Here is a 22,204-nt window from a genome sequence, read left to right as displayed (position 1 = left end):
TCGCTCTCTGTCTCCCTCTTTCTCTTTCAGATGACGACTCTGAGAGTGCCAACGGACTGCCATCCCTGACTCCCCCGGAGGCAATGGTTGTGGGCAGTGTCCCTTCAGATGGTGTGGCTCCATACAGGGAGGTGACTGAGAACGGGGTGAGTGCTCCCCTGGACTTTAGCACCACCACCTCCTCCTCTTCCTCATCAGAGGACCAGCAACCCATCAATCTGACTGACAGACTGCTGCCTGTGGGGAGCCCTGTTGGGATGCCCTACTCAGCTGACCCTACGAGGAAGTCCCCTGGGAAACCAGACTACGGCAACAAGGTAAGAACAGAAAATACATTTGAATATGGCGTGTTGGTGATAGCCACACCAGATATTTTATTACAACTTGAATGCTGTTTTGTGTCCTTATCTGTGGCAATAGTAACAGTGTTTGTTTCTTTGTGGGTGTTTACAGTCTCCTCAGCACAGCTCCGGAAGCTATGACTCGTTGAAGACAGAACTGAGCATGAGTGCTGAGGACCTGACCTCTGGGCATGCTCAGATCATCGATGATGATGATGACGATCATGACGACCACGATGACAGTGACAAGATCACTGACGCTGAGGGAATGGACCCAGAGAGGCTGAAAGCATTTAATGTAAGAGTATCATCGCAGCTGTCACAACTAAATATATACTTCAAGAAATTGAAGAAATTGGCCTTTATGCAACACAATTTGTCTTCATGCAACCCAAATATCTACAAAGAAGTTAAGTTAGCACTTTTTCAAAATAATATAAATGTCAGAGGGAAAATGTTAAATGGCACTCCTCAACCTTAAGACCATTGTCATGTTATTGTGCATTTTAAATGTTTTTTTGCATTCACTATATCTTCTCATCTCTCCCCCCTCTTTATTTAATCCCGCTCCTTTTCTTTGCACCCTCTTTCATGCTCTACCTCCATGTTTACTCCCCCACTTCTGCTGTTGCTCTTTTTGTCTGTTTACACATACCCCTCCTGCTTCCCCCTACTCTACACCCCCTCCTCCTCTCTCCCCTCTACACCTCCCATCATCTCGTCTCCCTTCTAAACCTATCTCCCCCCTCTCCTCCCTTATACACCCCATCCTCCTCTCTCTCCTCCTTTCCCCCCTCTATCTCTACCCTCTCAGATGTTTGTTCGTCTGTTTGTGGATGAGAACCTGGACCGCATGGTGCCCATCTCCAAGCAGCCCAAGGAGAAGATCCAGGCCATCATCGAGTCGTGCAGCCGACAGTTCCCTGAGTTCCAGGAGCGCTCCCGCAAGCGCATCCGCACCTACCTCAAGTCCTGCCGCCGTATGAAGAAGGTTGGTTTTGAGGTAGGCACTGTTCCCCTCAGTATCCTCCCTATAGTCCCTAACCCCCCTCCCCCTATTTAGTACGAAGGGGGGTTGATTGTAGAGTGGACTTTATTAGTTGCCATATATGACAATGACTTCAAGTGAAATCCCAAGTTCAAGAACATTGGAAAACAGCAGCACACGAACATGCCCAGACCATCACTTCTAGCTCAGAAGCCCCAAAAGGACAGCACGTCATGGCTGTGCTTCATAACAGACTTCAATCATTGTTAAAAAAAAATTATCCTGAAACATTGGCCTATTCTACAAATAGAGCTGATGCTCCAGCCTGGTGTGTTCTCAAACAGACGATCAGAGATACGCTGGTCCATTCTTTCCAAAAGCCTTACTGTTCAAACTGGGAACTATAAGTGTGGAAGATGTACTCAATGCAGTGGCGATTTTAGCATGTAAATCTTGGTGGGGCAAACAAAATAAAACAATTGGGGATGCCCAATGCCTCCAAAGCCACTACACAACACTGAAACAATACATGAATTGCACTATAACGGTGACAAACTCTGCCCACAAACTGTTAGGGCCTACATAAAGCTGTCCTAACAGCAGAGTCCCAACAGCAGTCCCAACACCTTACCACTGTTACACCTGGCTATCTTGTCTGGCAGTGAAACAGTTCATTCAGCCTAATTTACTGCCTTTTAAAAAAACATAGCTGATATGGCTGACTTGCTTAAACAAATGTGGTTCCTACTGACAATTGAGATACACAAACTATGGCATAAGGGGACAACAAGCGGATAAGAGGCAATCCGTAATTTCGATTAAGACATTAATGAGCGAGCTAGGACGGACGTAGTCAATAAAACTATTTGTTCAACACTTTTGAAATGTACAGCTACAGAATTCAGAACATGGCCGTTCTTACAGTGTTCTCCCTGTACACCAAGTCAGAACCGTAGGATAAATACAAGGGGGCATATAAGCAGACAATGAAAGCTCTTACAATATTTAATGATTACATTTCTCTAAAACAGGTTATAGGTTAGCTCGTTTTTTCCCAAATTCCCAGTTGTCTTGAACTCACTGAAGTCAGATTTCCCAGTTCCGAGTTAACAGTTGTTTTGAGCGTGGCAGAAATCATGCTGGATTGACAGCATGGCCAATGTTGAATGTTTATCATTTTAAGCTTGGAAAAGAGACCCTTAAACCCAGAATTAGGACCACACATCCTCTCCACTGAATAGCAGGCTAGTGATTGCTTTGCAATGCTTGCAGTTAGCCACTGATTACTTCCGAACCACTCATTGTTGAATTTGCGATTTCCAACTTGTTGTGTAATGTTTATGTTCAATGGTCGATGAGCACGATACGTTTTATCTATAATTTCTCTTAATTATTTCTCTTCATATAACAAGGATTAAAAGGATTTGCCAGTAGATTGTTGACTTAATTCATGATGATGACTGCTAGCTAAGATTTAGAAAGTATGATGTTGATCATAAGTATGATCTTGATCGTAAGATCATTTAGAAAGTATGTCCAATCAAAGCTACTGTAGATATAACGTGATTTGACGTCATTTTATCTGTGGCCAATAACCTTGAGACTTCTTAGATGGGCACTTCTAATGTAACTATATGGCAGCACCCAATGGGCTTGAATTTTGGAGCTCTACCCTTAGATTTTGCTATGACGTAGAGTCCCAAAGAATGACAGAACACTGAGCCAGTCACGGCGCAACTAGAGAACATTACCAATCCCTACGCTCCGTATTTTCCCCTGGCTGTCCCACCACCACAGAAAGCATTGAGCTAGGCTGAAACACCTGCATTTTGGAGCTGCTTACTCAAGAAAGCAAAAAAGAGACCATGTTTGTATGCAGCTTTATTAACTTAATGATTTAGATATTTTTTTTTTTACATTGTTTGCAAAGTGATATGTGACACGTATTAATGCCAAAATAACATGCAAAGCCCACCCCCCAAACCCACCCCCCAAAATATATATATTATAGTTTTTTGGGGGGTTGGGTTTGCCTGTTTTGCATGTTATTTTGGCATTAATACGTGTATATATATTTTGGCATTAATACGTGTATATATATTTTCAGTTTGTTTTAGTTTTTTGTAGCTAAAAATGTGGTGCTCAAAACAGAATGACGTGTCACCACTGGTTCAATGTAACAACACTGCAACCTGTAAATACGTCCCACACCCTCTCACTGGCCGAAAGTTCTACTAGAGACTGTGCATCAACTGTAACTCTAAGATGCTCTTGATTCTCTAATTTAGAAACATTTTGGAGTGCCGCAGTTTCCCAGTGTTCTTGAACTTGGAATTTCATTTGAAGGGGGTTGATTGTTTGTAGAGACTGGGATGGCCAGGATTTGTAGAAAGCTATCATTTTGTATCTGCCCATGTACAATTTCAAGTTTCATGAACATGCATAAATATACACTAAATTCACTCACACATGAATATTATACTGCACACCCTTAACACCATTGTCTGTGCTGTCAGACACGGCCCACACCCCCACACCTCACCTCTGCCATGGCTGAGAACATTCTCGCTGCTGCTTGTGAAAGTGAGACACGCAACGCTGCCAAGAGGATGCGACTAGATGTCTATCAAGACCCTGTGAGTGTACATGTATTTGTCACGCCCTGACCTTAGTTCCTTTGTTATGTCTCTATTTTGGTTTGGTCAGGGCGTGAGTTGAGGTGGGCATTCTATGTTTTTGTTCTATGTTTTATATTTCTATGTGTTTGGCCAAGTGTGGTTCTCAATCAGAGGCTGCTGTCTATCGTTGTCTCTGATTGAGAACCATACTTAGCTAGCCTCATCCCACCTGTGTTTTGTGGGTAGTTGTTTCCTGTTTTGTGTTTGCACCTTTCAGAACTGTTTCAGTCGTTCTCTTTGTTATTTTTGTTATTTCAGTGTTCATTAAATAAATATGGACACGTACAACGCTGCACCTTGGTCCTCTCCTTCCAACAGCCGTTACAGTATTTGTGTGTTCACAGCATGTGTGTATTTGTTAATTAATGTTATTTTGGAGTGTGTTCATTTGTGTGTTTGTTTATCCATGACAGTAAATGAAGTCCATGTTCTTCTGTCGGTAACATCATTACCAGTATGTACATACAGTATGTAGCTACAGTAGATTCAAATACTGTATATCTTGCTAAAAATGTACATGTTCTTATTACTATGTGATTTTTCCAATAAGTACAGTGTAATAACTATTGTAGCTACTCCTGTAGGAGGAACCTGCTACTGCTGATAAGAACGGCTCCAGGGACCCAGCCTCAGTTGCCCCCTCAGGCTTCTCCCTGGCTGCCTCAGCCTACTCCCAGTCCCAGGACCCAGCATACACCAACGGCACCAACAGGGGCCTCAACTACAGCTTCCGCAGTTACGGAGCAATGAGCAACAACCTGCCGACCACTGGTGCCACCACCACACAGACCAATGGTAATTAGCTTCTACCTAAGTCCTAGACTGAGATTCAGTTAGAATGTGTTTTTGTACTGTATGTACCTCTATCTATATTAGTGTGATTATTGATTGCCTATATTGTATATCAATAATGTAACATTTTATATAGGCCTTCTGTATATAAATAATCGGTAACACTTTATTTGGATAGTCCATCTGAAGATGCTCAACAGGGTATCTACAGACTATCAGTCATTTTTTAACGAACTATCTACTAGCCTAACCTTAACCCTTATGCTAACCCTAAACTTAACCCTTACCCTAACCCTAGCCCTAACTCTAACTTTAACCCTTACCCTAATGTTTTTCTCAACCTTACCCTAACCCTAACCTTAGGAAGCAGTTGCTTAGCAACAGCTAGTTTGTTGACAGTATGAGCATCTACAGATGGACTAATATAATAAATTGTGACCCAGTAATCTTGTGCTTTCTTTACTGTATGGGGTTATCACACTTAAAGTACACTATCATTTCTCTCTCCAGGTCCCACTGATCTCAGTATGAAGTCTGTGGCTCCCACATCCTCTTCCTCCAGTTCTAACAGTCACAGTGGTCAGGGTGGAGGTGGGGGAGGTGCCTCGGCTCAGCTCAGCCCCCCTGAGGTCACAGCGGTGAGGCAGCTCATCGCCGGGTACCGAGAGTCTGCTGCCTTCCTGCTCCGATCTGCAGACGAGCTGGAGAACCTGATCCTGCAGCAGAACTGAACCATAACCAGGCCAGACCGGACGAACTATGCCGTGCCAAGACCCGTCTCCCCAGGCTGTCTGTCTGTACTATCACCCTCAGTCAAACACATTCAGACAGACAGACACTTAAGAGTTTAACTGAGTAAAGTGTCAAAGTAAAAACTAGGAGTCAAACTACATCGCGCAATTGGGCCATGTAGATAGTAGATATATGGTCACAGGAACACAAACAATTTACAGAAATATAAAATCCATACATTCACACTAATCTTAGTGCCCAGTTAGCTTTTACATTCCCATAACAAACCTACTCCTCACCCACTTAATTTATACCCCCAGAAACACCGCCAAGTCACCTCCTTCCACGGATTTTCTTTCTAAACTGAGGAGGTATTTGTCAAACATGAATTGCTGCTTCAGATTTGGCATTATGCCACTGCTCTGTTAACCTCAACATTAGTTTTTAAAGTTTGAAGGTTTAGGTATGCAAAGTGTGATCATAGAAAAGGGGGATGTTAAACCTGTAGGGTAAAGTACTGTAATGTGTCCAAACCTACAGGCTTTGGATTGCAGGCAAAAGGTTAATGCTTCTGGGAAAAGTGTGTAACAGGGTGCAACATGGAAGATAATCAGTAAATGTAAGCCAATTTCCACATACTCAGTCTTTTTGTGGGACTTTGTGCAAAGGGAGGTCTTCTTAGCGTACCTCTACCTCCTCCTCATGCTTTTAGTCTCAGCATGATGAGCTAACATGTAAAACATTCCCCAGAGATAGCAGATTTACCACAAACATCCCATAATATTTTGTAAGGCTCCGCTGGGAGCAGTAACGTAATTTGTCAATCAGGAATGCTGTGTAAAAAGAAAGTATGTCTCATGGCAGCACTGTAGCTTCATTGTTGTCTGTTCTGAAAGATGCTCTTCTTTATCTGGAACCTCATAACTGAGGCCTTTCATTGACTGGCACCAATCAGACAGATGTGAATAGGACAGAGGACCTGATATACAATGATAGTAGACTTGAGGTCAAATAACCTTTGTTAAGTCATTTGAGATTATTTCAGAGACTAACAGTTTGTGTTGGTTTAAGTCAGTCAGATATGAACAGCATATGGTTGTGTCATAAACTTTGTCTCATGAACGTCACATGTTCGTCTCATGGAAATGTATGGTGAATGCATTGTGCTCCTTGTAACGGCTGTTGGTCTGCTATAGAAAACGATTTCCCTCAAAATCCCACCATATTCTCTCCACCTCAACTCCTTTTTCTTACCGGTCTTTGCATTTCTCATTAGCAGAAATTATGACATAAAACACACTGTTTAAAAAAGAAGCAAAAGACAATCTTGATCATGTGTGATGGCATCACAGTTTACTCAACAGTTCCTTGCTATGGTGTGTGTACTGTATGTGAGAGCAGAACAGAGTACTGTAGCCGTAACATCCTCTATCAACATACTTTGACAGGCCAGTCATTTGAGCACTCTGTCCTAAGTGGTCGTTTTATTGTTGGTAAACGTTGGCATTATTTCTGTTTGTTGTGTAAGTGAAGTGGAGTTGCCCTTTCAAAGCTCTTTAGTAAAAAAAATTGCTCGGTACACTTAAACATTCCAAACAAAGACTAAATATTATTTTAAGTAGTCAACCTGGTCAGCACCTTAAACAGTGCATTAGGAAAGTATTCGGACCCCTTGACTTTTCCACATTTTGTTGCGTTACAGCCTTATTCTAAAATTGATTACATCGTTTTCCCCCCTCAATCTACACTCAATACCTCATAATGGCAAAGTACAAAACATTTAATTTATTACATATTAAAAACTGAAATATACATTTACATAAGTATTCAGACCCTTTACTCAGTACTTTGTTGAAACACCTTTGGCAGCGATTACAGCCTCAAGTCTTCTTGGGTATGACGCTACAAGCTTGGCACACCTATATTTGGGGAGTTTCTCCCATTCTTCTCTGCAGATCCTCTCAAGCTCGGTCAGGTTGGATGGGGAGCGTTGTTGCACAGCTTTTTTCAGGTCTCTCCAGAGATGTTCAATCGGGTTCAAGTCCGGGCTCTGGCCACTCAAGGACATTCAGAGACTTGTCTCGAAGCCACTCCTGTGTTGTCTTGGCTGTGTGCTGAAGGTCGTTGTCCTGTTGGAACGTGAAACGTCGCCCCAGTCTGAGGTCCTGAGCGTTCTGGAGCAGGTTTTCATCAAGGATCTCTCTGTATTTTTCTCTGTTTATATTTCCTTCGATCCTGACTAGTCTCCCAGTCCCTGCCGCTGAAAAACATCTCCACAGCATCATGCTGCCACTACCATGCTTCACCGGAGGGATTGTGCCAGGTTTCATCCAGATGTGACGCTTGGAATACAGGCCAAAGAGTTAGATCTAGGTTTCATCAGACCAGAGAATCTTGTTTCCAATGGTCAGAGTCCTTTAGGTGCCTTTTGGCAAACTCCAAGTGGGCTGTCATGTGCCTTTTATTGAGGAGTGGTTACCATAAAGGCTTGATTGGTGGAGTGTTGCAGAGATGGATTTCCTTCTGGAAGGTTCTCCCATCTCCACAGAGGAACTCTGGAGCTCTGTCAGAGTGACCATCGAGTTCTTGGTCACCTACCTGACCAAGGCCTTTCTCCCCCGATTGCTCAGTTTGGCTGGGCGGCCAGGTCTAGGAAGAGTCTTGGTGGTTTCAAATTTCTTCCATTTAAGAATGATGGAGGCCACTGTGTTCTTGGGGACCTTCAATGCTGTAAAAAAAATGTTGGTACCCTTCCCCAGATCTGTGCCTCGACACAATCCTGTCTCGGAGCTCTACAGACAATTCCTTCGACCTCATGGCTTTGTTTTTGCTCTGACATGCACTGTCAAATGTGGGACCTTATACAGACAGGTGTGTGCCTTTCCAAATCATGTCCAATCAATTGAATTTACCACAGGTGGACTCCAATCAAGTTGTAGAAACATCTCAAGGATGATCAATGGAAACAGAATACACCTGAGCTCAATTTCTAGTCTCATAGCAAAGGGTCTGAATACTTATGTAAATATATATATTTTTTTTTTTAAAAAGCTAAAATGTCAAAATACCTGTTTTCGCTTTGTCATTATATAGTATTATGTGTAGACTGATGAGGAACATGTTTTATTTAATCAATTTTAGAATAAGGCTGTAACGTAACAAAATGTGGAAAAAGGGAAAGAGTACGAATACTTTCCGAATGTACTGTAGATTTGTCAGATAATTCATATAAGAGAGGAATACATTTCAGTGTAATTAATAATAAATGATGTCAGCAGCACATATCTACTACATTGCTGTGATGATGATCATTCCAAGAACAGGTCAGTCTAAAATGACATACACAAAATAATCTGTAATTTATTTATGGTCACCATCCATGACAAAATTTGACTTCTTTATCATATTTCAAATGTATAATCTATTGCAAGTTTGGAAGCACTTTACAGCTCAGGATAAAATTACATGGTATATATTTGTAACCGGACATTGTTACAGAACAATCATACTTGATTCACATATTCAATTTACATATTTAAGATACTCATGCCTGACAATGGGTTGATCATGGTGGTCTATGATGAGAGCTGATCTGAGTGTGTGTTTAACTTTTTAGTTTGGATGTCTGTATTGATTTAAATGTACATGATTTTTGTCCACTAAACTGATCATCTTATGGATAACTTATTGTGGAAATCATTATTAAAATGCACAATATTGGGTTTTAAAGTACATGGCAAGGCTCATGCAAGAATCAGCCAATCTCACAGTCTTAACTAAATAACTTCAATCTGAATTTTTACTAGCAACACAAGAAAAGACTGTTTTAAAAGAGAATTATATTTTGCACGCATCAGACTTCAGACATTTTATTTTAGCTAGACTAGTCAGGCTTTAGAAACTGTTATTTTGAAAAATCATGGGGGCTCAGGCATGTGTACACATTTGAATGCATTTAAAAAGTTAATTTGAATAGACTCATTTGGATTAATCAACTTGATAGCACCTTTTTTTCAAAGAGTGTAGGTATAGCTATCTAGAACATACTGTACGAGAATCCTTTGAAGAATAATTTGTGGTTCCAGGGTAGAACCCGGGTTCTACGTAGAACCTTTTCCCCAGAGGTTTCTACATGGAACCCCCAAAAGTTCTACCTGGAATCAAAAAAGTTTCTCCTATGGGGACAGCCGAAGAACCATTTTAGAACCCTTTTTTCTAAGAGTGTACCCGCTGGGGGACACACTGGCTGAATCAATGTTGTTTCCATGTCATTTCAATGAAATTACGTTGAACCAACGTGGAATAGACGTTGAATTGACATCTGTGCCCAGTGGGTAGGGCTCTGTCCTGATACACTCAAATGTCTTCCATGTCTCCTTCACCTTGCCCCTATTTTACTTTTGGCCAGCCATAAGCTCCAACAGCCATCAGTAAACTGCCATCTACACTTAAATTTACATTTTAGTCATTTAGCAGACGCTCTTATCCAGAACGACTTACAATTAGTGCATTCATCTTAAGATAGCCAGGTTAGACAACAACATATCACAATACAGATACACATTATGTTATTGATGCCGGGTTGATCTAAATTCACGTTTCTAACGCATCACTTTTCTTTGTGTGTCCAGAAAAGGGTCTCTTCTTAATTTGTCTTAAGAATACAAGCTACATTTCATGTGTGTGCTGCAGTTACTGTGACCAATGAAACGCAACCATTTGTAGACATATTTTATTCCAGTGGATTTCTCGTTGCATTGGCAGGACAATTTAATGTATAGATGTTTTATAAAAATGTAGCGTAAAAGCCCTAGTAACTTGTGGATTGCTGATGTGGTCAGATATATGTATAGCTGTACAAAAGGTTGTAAAAGAAACATTTTAAACCTAAATAATTTTTCTGTGGTGTACAGCACGGTTCCAGAAAATGTATGTGGTTTCAAGTTCAACCCTTGCCTGTTTTAACAGTTGGTGGTGCTCTGTAAAACTTCTATTGTTCTTGATATTATTTTACTTGTTACTTCTCTTGCATTGGCCAGAGACTGTAGTTCTGTGCAGGGGGTTGTAATGTACTGTATACCAATGTGAAGCTTTGTATTTTTTCTTTCTGTTTTTTTGGACTCAGTGAAAGTGTGATGTTTACATGTACAGATTTTTCCAAATACTTTACATTTTTGTCCATGATATTTTCTCACCTACCCTTCCTGTTTATATTTGCTCAGACATTTCTTTAGTGCATTATATCAAATGCATACAGATGTGACTGCTTTGAAAGGTGGTCAGATGACATTCACATGGTCGAAGTGAGGCTAGACTAAGACAACCAGGTTGGGGTTGGTATCTGGTGATGGCTGATAGCATCAGACTCTTTAGGGATTCAGGAGTGAGAGTGAGCTTCATGCCAGTTCAAAGTGCACCATGAATAGCCTACTTCTGTCTGAGATTTATCAGTAGCATAATGATACACAGATTCCTATTGAACGATTGCAGATAACCCAGCCACCTTTTCCCTTCTGAATAGCCGTGTTTTAACAAGCTTCTGGCGGGTGGAGTCAAAAGGATCATTAGCATGTAACTCAATCACTGAGCAACATAATATAATGGTAGGAGGATTACAGTAGTTAAAACGCAATGGTAGCCACTCATTCTATGATGATTCTATTGTGATCACATTCCCTGGTTGTTATAAGGTACACTTTGACCTCTCGTAACAGCTCCTCAGTGATGTGATGTAAAAGCCATTCCCCTCTCCTGGTCCTCAAGGGGAAACACAAGAACCTCAGGAAACGCTGAATCTCTGAGTTTATTTTTGTTCCATTATGATATTTACTGATGACAGTAAAGTCTCTCTACCTGTTACCATAACATTTATATGAAACGTTTATCATTGTTTTGTACATTTATCATTGTGATTTAAAAGTGGAGCTTTTTCCAGTACATGTGACTGAATATTTAGATTTTTTTGAAAAGTGTTTATAGGTATAAATATGAATTAATATATGTGAAGCGACTAAAAAGACAAAAGAAAAGGCAGAAACATTTTCATCTGTTTGTTTCATGCAAAGCCGCCCAGGCAGGATATTCTCTGCCTCTTACATATCACTAATGATGAGGGACTTGTTCTTGTTTTGAAATAGCGCTTTTTCAGTGTAACGTCAACGCTACGGTAAAAAATGTTGGTTACCAACAGCAGAATTGCAAGCTTCTCTTCAGAGATGTCAGTAACTGAATAAAACTGAAACTTGGCTACTTTGATTAATTTCTTGGATTGGGAATGTAGTGCAGACAATGTTTGAGAGAGATGGAGAGACAGATATGGAGAGATAGAGTTGGAAAGATGGAGTAACCTTGTGGATAGATGTGCTCTGTTGCCATGGTGAGGCCTTAATTCTCTTTATATAGATACTGTATATAATAACCACAGAATGACCAGGTTACGGATGCAGCTGTACATAATACTTTTCGATGTCACTATCTGAGCTGCTGCACCTCCTGAATGTGCCTATATCCACTGACTCCAACACAGTTATAAAGATTTGTCCATACTCTGTCACATTTACCTTTGCCTTGCCAATCACTTTTTAAAAAATGAGTTGAAGTACATAACTATTCACTGTCTCCTTCCAAGGCCTCAAATACGTTTAAAATGTGTATACTTAATCTGTCGTGTAGAGATAATTATGCAGCATTTCCAGTCCATCCAGCTCTGGAAGCCAGTAGAATGATGATGTCATAAGATGCAAAACATCAAACAACACCTGAGAACGAGGGAACAGAGTAAATGTCTCTCTGCTTTGGGGAAGGTCTTCTGACCGTGTACCACTATGCAAAGAACCGTAGTGACAGCCTAAGTCCACAGGAGTTCAGCAACGAGACAGAATGCAGCAGCAGGGAGACTGAAAGTCCAGTCCATTTAAACTTCAGCAAACCAATAACAGCCACGAGGGCGCAGCATAGAACAATGGCCAATTGACAGTAACAGCACTGACTGCAGATTTGTGGGATTTTTTGAGCTTCACAGATGCTTTAAGTGTGCCCATACATACAGCATCTGCTAATAGCCTGTGTGTTTGAGTGAATTACCTCAGTCCAAGTGGACAATCTCTTTGCAATTGACTAAGTTAGTGTGTGTAAAGTTATTATCAGGTGTATCCATTCCAAAGAACTGAGAGTATTCTGCATCATGTGAAGAAATAATGTCAATACTATTTCCCTAAAATGCAATCCTTCATTTAAATTAGAAAATTACTTCATTTCACAGGCGTCTTCAGTTCAAATGGGGTCCTGAGCAATGGCCTAATAAAATAAGTATTTCAAATCAAATCAAATGTATTTATATAGCCCTTCTTACATCAGCTGATATCTCAAAGTGCTGTACAGAAACCCAGCCTAAAACCCCAAACAGCAAGCAATGCAGGTGTAGAAGCACGGTGGCTAGGAAAAACTCCCTAGAAAGGCCAAAACCTAGGAAGAAACCTAGAGAGGAACCAGGCTATGAGGGGTGGCCAGTCCTCTTTTGGCTGTGCCGGGTGGAGATTATAACAGAACATGGCCAAGATGTTCAAATGTTCATAAATGACCAGCATGGTCAAATAATAATAATCACAGTAGTTGTCGAGAGTGCAACAAGTCAGCACCTCAGGAGTAAATGTCAGTTGGCTTTTCATAGCCGATCATTAAGAGTATCTCAACCGCTCCTGCTGTCTCTAGAGAGTTGAAAACAGCAGGTCTGGGACAGGTAGCACGTCCGGTGAACAGGTCAGGGTTCCATAGCCGCAGGCAGAACAATTGAAACTGGAGCAGCAGCACGGCCAGGTGGACTGGGGACAGCAAGAAGTCATCATGCCAGGTAGTCCTGAGGCATGGTCCTAGGGCTCAGGTCCTCCGAGAGAGAGAAAGAAAGAGAGAGAGAGAGAATTAGAGAGAGCATACTTAAATTCACACAGTACACCGGATAAGACAGGAGAAGTACTCCAGATATAACAGACTGACCCTAGCCCCCCGACACATAAACTACTGCAGCATAAATACTGGAGGCTGAGACAGGAGGGGTCAGGAGACACTGTGGCACCATCCGATGATACCCCGGACAGGGCCAAACAGGCAGGATATAACCCCACCCACTTTGCCAAAGCACAGCCCCCACACCACTAGAGGGATATCTTCAACCACCAACTTACCATCCTGAGACAAGGCCGAGTATAGCCCACAAAGATCTCCGCCACGGCACAACCCAAGGGGGGGGGGGGGGCGCCAACCCAGACAGGAAGATCACGTCAGTGACTCAACCCACTCAAGTGATGCACCCCTCCTAGGGACGGCATGGAAGAGCACCAGTAAGCCAGTGACTCAGCCCCTGTAATAGGGTTAGAGACAGAGAATCCCAGTGGAGAGAGGGGAACCGGCCAGGCAGAGACAACAAGGGCGGTCCGTTGCTCCAGAGCCTTTCCGTTCACCTTCACTCTCCTGGGCCAGACTACACTCAATAATATGACCCACTGAAGAGATGAGTCTTCAGTAAAGACTTAAAGGTTGAGACCGAGTCTGCGTCTCTCACATAGGTAGGCAGACCATTCCATAAAAATTGAGCTCTATAGGAGAAAGCCCTGCCTCCAGCTGTTTGCTCAGAAATTCTAGGGACAATTATATTTACATTTAATGGCGACTGAGTAGAGGTTTTGAACGAATAGGTTACATGTTTCTGGCTGCCTACGGTTACATGTCTGGCTAGGATCAAAAAGCAAAAGCAATTTCACAATCAGGGCACGGAAATGGACCAAGCATCCAGTTGGAGGGAGAACTTAGTCCTGTCTTGACCTGCCGAGAAGGTACCAGAAGCATGGGCTGGATTTCCCTCTACCATGTTTCACATGCAGCAATTTATCAGACCTCTGATGCTGATTGGGGTTGCGTTATAACTGAATCATAACAGTAACTTGCTTATTCTTATAAACATATTCTTATAAACATATTCTTATAAACTTATTCTTATAAACTTATTCTTATAAACATATTCTTATAAACATATTCTTAGAAACATATTCTTAGAAACATATTCTTATAAACTTATTCTTAGAAACATATTCTTATAAACTTATTCTTATAAACATATTCTTAGAAACATATTCTTAGAAACATATTCTTATAAACATATTCTTAGAAACATATTCTTATAAACTTATTATTATAAACATATTATTATAAACATATTCTTATAAACTTATTATTATAAACTTATTATTATAAACATATTCTTAGAAACATATTCTTATAAACATATTCTTAGAAACATATTCTTAGAAACATATTCTTATAAACATATTCTTAGAAACATATTATTATAGCGTTATAACACTAACTTACTATTTGTATTACACAACTTATTCTCCAGAGTTTATTCTTTATCACTTTATGCTTCTGAGTTTCCCAGAAACATGTGGAGGTGACCTGAGTGGTAGTTTACTGCCAGGAGCCCTCTGTTGTTGTTGCGTAAAGACGTAACTGAGCTTATCAATCATCAATCACTTCCGGGATCTCTGTGTTTATGTTGAAATTTCACATTGGGACACGTGCAAATACTCAATACATGATCCCAGTGTGTACACATTCTCCCTGCGTTCAGAGATTGGTGGCCCTAGCCACAAACCAACTGAGACAGTGATACAAACAATGTGTTCTTTCCCACTCATAATACTTATAGGTTAGTGGTTTATTCTGTTTAAAGGGTTAAAGGGGAGAACATCCTGACCTTGGCCTTAGCTTTAGCCTTAAACCTAACCCTAACCCCTACCCTAGCTTCATGTCCACATCCCAGTTCCATCCTAACACTAACCTCAACCCTAACTCTAACCCTAGCTTCGTCTCCACATCACAGTTCAACCCTAACACTAACCTCAAGTCTAAGTCTAACCCTAGCTTCGTCTCCACATCACAGTTCAACCCTAACACTAACCTCAAGTCTAAGTCTAACCCTAGCTTCGTCTCCACATCCCAGTTCAACCCTAACACTAACCTAAAGTCTAAGTCTAACCCTAGCTTCATGTCTACATCCCAGTTCAACCTAACACTAATCTCAACCCTAACTCTAACCCTAGCTTCGTCTCCACATCCCAGTTCAACCCTAACACTAACCTCAAGTCTAAGTCTAACCCTAGCTTCATGTCTACATCCCAGTTCAACCTAACACTAATCTCAACCCTAACTCTAACCCTAGCTTCATGTCTACATCCCAGTTCAACTTTAACCCTCAACCTTAAACCTAACCCTAACAAATCATATCAACATTTATTTGTTACATACACAGTTTAGCAGATATTATAGCGGGTGTAGCAAAATGCTTATGTTACTAGCTTCTAAATATGCAGTAAAATGTCAAACAAGTACACAAATAATTAATACAAAATACAAAAAACACCCAACCAGAGTAATATTAACGCTGTGTCCCACGCCTAATAGACTCCATGTTACTGTAATATTCTGTGTGATGTGGAGAACCCCGACATCCCACATCCCCTCCATTCCTCCACCTCCCAACTCTACTGTGAAAGTTTGGAGGCTGCATTCTAGCTCAGTAGATCTAGTGAGTCACAGCTCAGACTCGGCCAGGCAGCTGCTATAGGTTTGCCCCAGATTCCCCTTATATCACTGAGCCCATGATGAGGGACTGTCTATCCGGGACTACCGGGCCTGCTGCCACACAAGGCCCAACCTGAGACCACATATAAAAATGATATCTGAACCGACTCACCTCTTACCCACTTTACGTAATGTCTGTTTCTCTGTCTGTTTGTCTTTACCTCTCGCCCTTTCATACGGTAGTGAAAGTGATATTTGTGTCTCTCTATCTCTCGACCCCCCCCCCCCCCTCTCTCTTTCTCACATACTGTGCTCCCCTAAACTTTGAGCAGGGTAACCTACAATATCCTCTGTCCTCTGAGGTAAAATAAGGAGTGCCAGTCACAGCGCATGCTCGGACCATGCGTGTGCTGGATGCGAGATTCCCATGTCTGTAGGTGTGACAGATTTAGAGACTGGAATATAATTAGAAATGCTAAGTCAGGAATAGCAACAGGGAGGGCAGGGGAGAGGAGGGGGCATTGAGTGTATTTGTTGAAGGTTATGGTGTTTGTTGAGGCAATGGTATTTAGGTGCTTAATCTTTAAATCACACATTGACACAGGTCAGGTGCTCTGAACAATCTTTGTCAGTCACATGTTTAGTTTTGTTCCAGGTTATTGTTTTGTTTGAACCCGTTTTAAACTGTTAATAAGGATTGCTCCTTCCGTTTTTCTGGCCTGTTATGTTCATTTCCTATGTTCCAGTGGCTGAGTAAGATAAGTTCAAGATTCTGTTCTTAAAGCTCTCCCGGTTGTACAGTGGCTTCTCAAACCTTATTTTTTTTCTGTTTAGTTTCACGGTCAGTCTGCAAAACAAAACAACTACTGTTTTTTGGAGATTGTATATATTTTTACTCCGATTTGGTGTTTGGTTAGTCTGGTTCAAGACACATGCACCTGCTCTATCAACTCCGATGTTGACAGATTGTTGATTCCTCTCCAGTTACAGATCTGTCAGCATGGCAAGAACGTGAAAGTGTATTGTGCATGCGCACAGAATATCTTCCATGCATAAATGAAACGCTTAAGCGACCGCAATAACTATTTGGTGCTATACATATCACACTGTGCATCACAACATGTACTGTAGGCTATGTCACAACATGTACTGTAGGCTATGTCACAACATGTACTGTAGGCTATGTCACAACATGTAACATGTACGTACAGTTGAAGTCCGAAGTTTACATACACTTAGGTTGGAGTCGTCAAAACTCGTTTTTCAACCACTCCACAAATTTCTTGTTAACAAACTATAGTTTTGGTAAGTCGGTTAGGACATCTACTTTGTGCATGACACAAGTCATTTTTCCAACAATTGGTTACAGACAGATTATTTCACTTATAATTCACTGTATCACAATTCCAGTTGGCCAGAAGTTTACATATACTAAGTTGACTGTGCCTTTAATCAGCTTGAAAAATTCCAGAAAATTATGTCATGGCTTTAAGAAGCTTCTGATAGGCTAATTGATATAATTTGAGTCAATCGTTGGTGTACCTGTGGATGTATTTCAAGGCCTACCTTCAAACTCAGTATCTCTTTGCTTGACACCATGGGAAAATCAAAAAAGAAATCAGCCAAGACCTCAGATTTTTTTTTTTAGACCTCCACAAGTCTGGTTCATCCTTGGGAGCAATTTCCAATCGCCTGAAGGTACCACGTGCATCTGTACAAACAATAGTACGCAAGTATAAACACTTGCGTACTATTGGTGATCCTAACTGACCTAAGACATGGAATTTTTACTAGGATTAAATGTCAGGAACTGTAAAAAACTGAGTTTAAATGTATTTGGCTAAAGTGTATGTAAACTTCTGACTTCAACTATATGTAGCCTGTATGTCACGGCCGTCAAAAGAACTGGACCAAGGTGCAGCGTGGTGAGCATACATATTCCTTTTTATTAGGATGACGCTGACAAAAACAATAAACAATACAAAACAACCGTGAAGCTTAAGGCTAAGTGCCACAAACAACGTTAACTTCCCACAAAGAAAGGAGGGAAAAGGGCTACCTAAGTATGGTTCCCAATCAGAGACAACGATAGACAGCTGTCCCTGATTGAGAACCATACCCGGCCAAAACATAGAAATACAAAATCATAGAAAACAAAAACATAGAATGCCCACCCCAAATCACACCCTGACCAAACCAAATAGAGACATAAAAAGAGGTCAGGGCGTGACACTGTATGTAAGAGCCATGTCTACAGGTCTCTTTTGCTAAATAGATTTTATCTCAATGAGAATAACTTGTATAACTATACAGTAGGTTCAATTAAATGGTTAACTACAGTAACTGGAGTAAACATTGTTGATGACTTCAGTCAGTGTAAAACTAGTAAACTCTTCCCATTAACTCCATGCTTTAATGAACAATCCTGAAAGTGTATTTTATTGGATCCTTGTTGATATAACTAGGTGTTGACTCCACCATGCCAATATGTTGAGATCATAGAAAGACTGTATCAAAAATATAGTTGACATTCACTTTTATCCCCAAGAGGTTGTGCGAAACAATGTTAATGACTGCAATAACGCAGAATGTTCCACAGGTGGTTGATCTATATTTCAGAACAGAACAGGTGTAATGTATTATATAAGCCATCGTCTTTATCAATTAGCTGTTGCTAATCACATTGCAGCCTAACCGTGTTAATTCCATTCAGCAAGTACATCAACACTGGCTAGCAGCATGTTGTAATACAGATTCTACACATCAGTAATGACATGAACAAACCTGACAATGGAGTTCTCAGGATTGTTATCGGGTTACATATTGTGGATGCCAGAACTGCTCCTTCTAAAGTCTGTCTATCCCCTTTCATCAGAGCCATGGACACTTCACATGTTCAATATAGTGGCTATGAGTTATAGGAATATTCACGCTTGTTATAGAAAGTAAGTTATTATAAACTACACTTTCTCACTAACTAGGCTAATCAGGTGAAATAACTAGAGAGCAATTTCTGCCCTAAACTTTTCTGTGTGTAAAGTTTATATAAACAAAAATATTAACAAAAAATATATAAAATAAAATATTTAGGGACTTATTTAATATAATTCAAGAAAAAAGTATTAAATACTTTGATTTATTTAACAGCAAAAAGCATGATATCAGACAGACACTAGGGGGGGAAAAAAATTGTTTGGCTTTTTTAGTCTTTAATTATAAAAAGATAGAATATATTACTTATAAACAAAAAGGGAGGAAAAGCAGCCTCCATCCCTAAAAGGTAAAAAAAAGTAGTCTCCGCTATCTCCATCTCCATGGGGTAGTGAGGAGTGGGATGTTGGGTGTTGAGGAGAAGGAATTAGGAGGGTGGTGGCCTCCCATGTTCCATCTTCCCAGAGTCGCTGCTTTCACTGAGCTGCCTCTTCAACACCATCTCCCTGGCAATACAAGTCACCCGACCGTTGTTCACCGTGTATGTTCCACTCCTGCAACAAGAGGGAAATATTGTTTAGACAGAGGTACATGGCTACAATTAGGCCTAACAACTGGTTACTCAAAATTAGACATTTTACAAAGAAAGGAGAAATCAAGCACAACATTTAAACCATGCATGGATTTGATTAATTTATGTGACTCTTAGGTTAGTGAACTCACTTCTGTTCAGATCCAACCATGCTGCCAGGCTGGTTCTGTTTGTTTGCAAAGAAGAAAGAAGACCACCAGTGACCAGAGTCCTGTCTCTGCAGACCTAAGAAAAATAATACAAAAGGAAGATTAGGAACCTGGTCAGATCAAGTTGCACAGAGAGATATAGGATATGTTCCTAATTAAAGGCATTTGTCAGAGTGAGAGTTGTCTGAAATGGCACCCTTTTCCTTACATAGTGCACTACATTTGACCAGGGCCCTTGGTAGTGCACTATATAGAGAATAGGGTGCCATTTCAGAGGCACCGTTGCAGTTATCTGATCATCTGTACCTGGGGGGTGTGGAATGACTTCGCCAGCGTACTCAGAACTGCCACAAGAGCTATTGCTAGAGGTGGATCCTATGCGCCTTCTGTAGTAATCATGGGTGGCGATGAGAGAGCCGGTAGATGGAATTGCTGCCATTTTCTTCAACCTTTCCTTCAAAAACGCTCAAAGATGGAAGATGGGAAACCTTAGGGAGAGAGAGGAAAGGAGAGAGAAGAATGGGTTATTACGAGTGTGGAAACAGGAACCTTGCAAGTAGAGGCAAGTGATACTGGGATGAGCCAAATAATATTGTCTATGAATGCTGCATGCTAGATCTCACTGAATGTGCCATAACACAACATCCTGAACATAGACAAAAAGCTGTGCAAAAGCCTTTGTGCAAATTGACGACCTATTTCATGATTACTAGCATTATCCATTAACAGAAGCATATCATTAGCCTATTATAGGCAGGTCTCAATGTTGGCTTAGAGAGGTCAACAGTTGAGAGTCTGATTTCAACACCATGTTCTGAAAATAACTGGACAGTGCGGGGCTGGGGTTTGCAGGTATAATGTCCCAACTTCCGGGAACCTAGCCAGGAAACAGAGTGCTGTGTACCGGCTAGGTGCGTGGCAGGGCTCAACACTGGGGCTAGCCGCTACAGGACCTCTAAGGTACTGACTAAGCTACTCGAAAAACAGAATATAGCGGTAAGCAGGACTATACAGGAATCAAAAACCTTTTTTCTAAGAGAAAGGTTGCCAACAGTTCAACTGTGGTAATCACTCACACTGACATCTCAAACACTGCAGTGGAATGAAACATGCCAAAAATGTGATTTTACTCCCCAACCAAACTACATTACTATAAGCAAAAGTGAATAGTTTACTGAGAAGCAACCTCATGATTACATGTTCGATGCTAAGTCAGTTCTATCATGTCCGAACCGGTCCAAACAGGACAGAAGCTCTTGTCCAGATGGCTGGGGATTGCCAGCCTAATTCTCGTCTGTGCTACATAGGCAGTTGCAAATAAAACATCTCAAGGATAAACCAATTCCCTTCGCACAGTGGAAAAATAAAGTTTAAATAAATGTTTACTGCTGTGGGGCACATTAGATGTGTGTGAATATGCATCCGCATTACACATTATATTCATACTGTTTTACTGTATTCTAGTCAAGGCTCAACCTTTATAACTACTGCTGTACACACCTTTTATATTCATGTACTGTCCAAACTGTATATACATATATATTTATATTCCGGACTCTGACATTGCTCATTCTGATATTTTTTTATGTGTGTATATTGTTAAGGTTAGGTTATGGTTAAGGTTAGGGTAAGGGTTAGGGTTTAGAGTAGGGAGGTCCCAAGGATCCTAGGGAGCAAAGACAATGCCAGCAGGGGACCAATACAATATAACCTCATGTGCAGTACAATAAATGACAGTGGCACTGGCAGGTGCATAATAAACAACAGACTATCCAGATAAAATGTAGATGCAAAGAGACTAAAACATCAGCAGTCAAAATCCACATACCACATACCTATTACATTATTAAAGACAATGTGAAATGTGAATTTGTAATGATTTGTGCCAGGACAATAAATACAATATCATTTAGTACCATAGCTCTTTCTTTAATAGGTTAATATATAGGATTGGAAATACATTGTCCATTATTAGAAAATATAGGTTATACAATTGACATTGAAGATGGCATAGTCAGAGGCCCATATTGTTTGCCTTAATCTAAAAGCAATCAAATCAATCTTACCTTTTTACTTGGCGTTTGGTGATGCTGAAAAACAACAAAGGATTGAGGATGAGGGTCGGTTGGCAAAGATCAGTGAATTACACTAAAGGACTATTATTGCCCATTTGTGGGTATATTCTCTGAAAGGACCCTTCAAGGTCTTTATGGTGTCGTTATTGTAGGAATAGGCAGGCTACTGAAGAGCGAAAGGCAGGTAGCTTTATACAGTGCAGAATATGACGCCTACTGGACGAGCTGCTCATGGGCGTGGACAGGGCACTTTTATACAGCGTTTGCACTAGGCAAGGCAAGCACAAACATGCGTTGCAATCAATGAAATCACAATCATTTGGTTGCAATGCCCTTGCCACGTCAATTCTG

General features: G+C 40.9%; 2 protein-coding genes across 2 annotated transcripts in view; one reads left to right on the top strand and one right to left on the bottom strand.

The window, feature by feature from the left end:
• LOC139557516 (nucleolar protein 4-like) overlaps positions 1–11,780 on the top strand; it is a 45,939-nt gene extending 34,159 nt beyond the window's left edge. The window contains exons 6-11 of the mRNA XM_071372463.1: positions 31–317; positions 454–639; positions 1,156–1,344; positions 3,846–3,965; positions 4,592–4,802; positions 5,310–11,780. Of these exons, the coding sequence (XP_071228564.1) occupies positions 31–317; positions 454–639; positions 1,156–1,344; positions 3,846–3,965; positions 4,592–4,802; positions 5,310–5,530 (1,214 nt within the window). The 3' untranslated portion in view covers positions 5,531–11,780. The remainder of the gene's footprint in view (positions 1–30; positions 318–453; positions 640–1,155; positions 1,345–3,845; positions 3,966–4,591; positions 4,803–5,309) is intronic.
• A 6,252-nt stretch (positions 11,781–18,032) lies between these two features.
• Positions 18,033–22,063, bottom strand: ppdpfa (pancreatic progenitor cell differentiation and proliferation factor a). The gene is made up of 4 exons (XM_071372490.1): positions 21,845–22,063; positions 20,085–20,266; positions 19,761–19,854; positions 18,033–19,591 (listed from the first exon to the last, which is right to left on the bottom strand). The coding sequence occupies exons 2-4, from the start codon at positions 20,215–20,217 to the stop codon at positions 19,465–19,467; spliced, it is 354 nt and encodes a 117-aa protein (XP_071228591.1). The 5' UTR covers positions 20,218–20,266; positions 21,845–22,063; the 3' UTR covers positions 18,033–19,464.
• Between the last annotated feature and the right edge of the window lie 141 nt (positions 22,064–22,204).

The sequence above is a fragment of the Salvelinus alpinus genome, chromosome 28 (genome assembly GCF_045679555.1).
Source record: "Salvelinus alpinus chromosome 28, SLU_Salpinus.1, whole genome shotgun sequence".
Taxonomy (NCBI): Eukaryota; Metazoa; Chordata; class Actinopteri; order Salmoniformes; family Salmonidae; genus Salvelinus; species Salvelinus alpinus.
The sequence above is the reverse complement of the archived record's forward strand: the minus strand, read 5'-3'. Positions and strand labels throughout refer to the sequence as shown.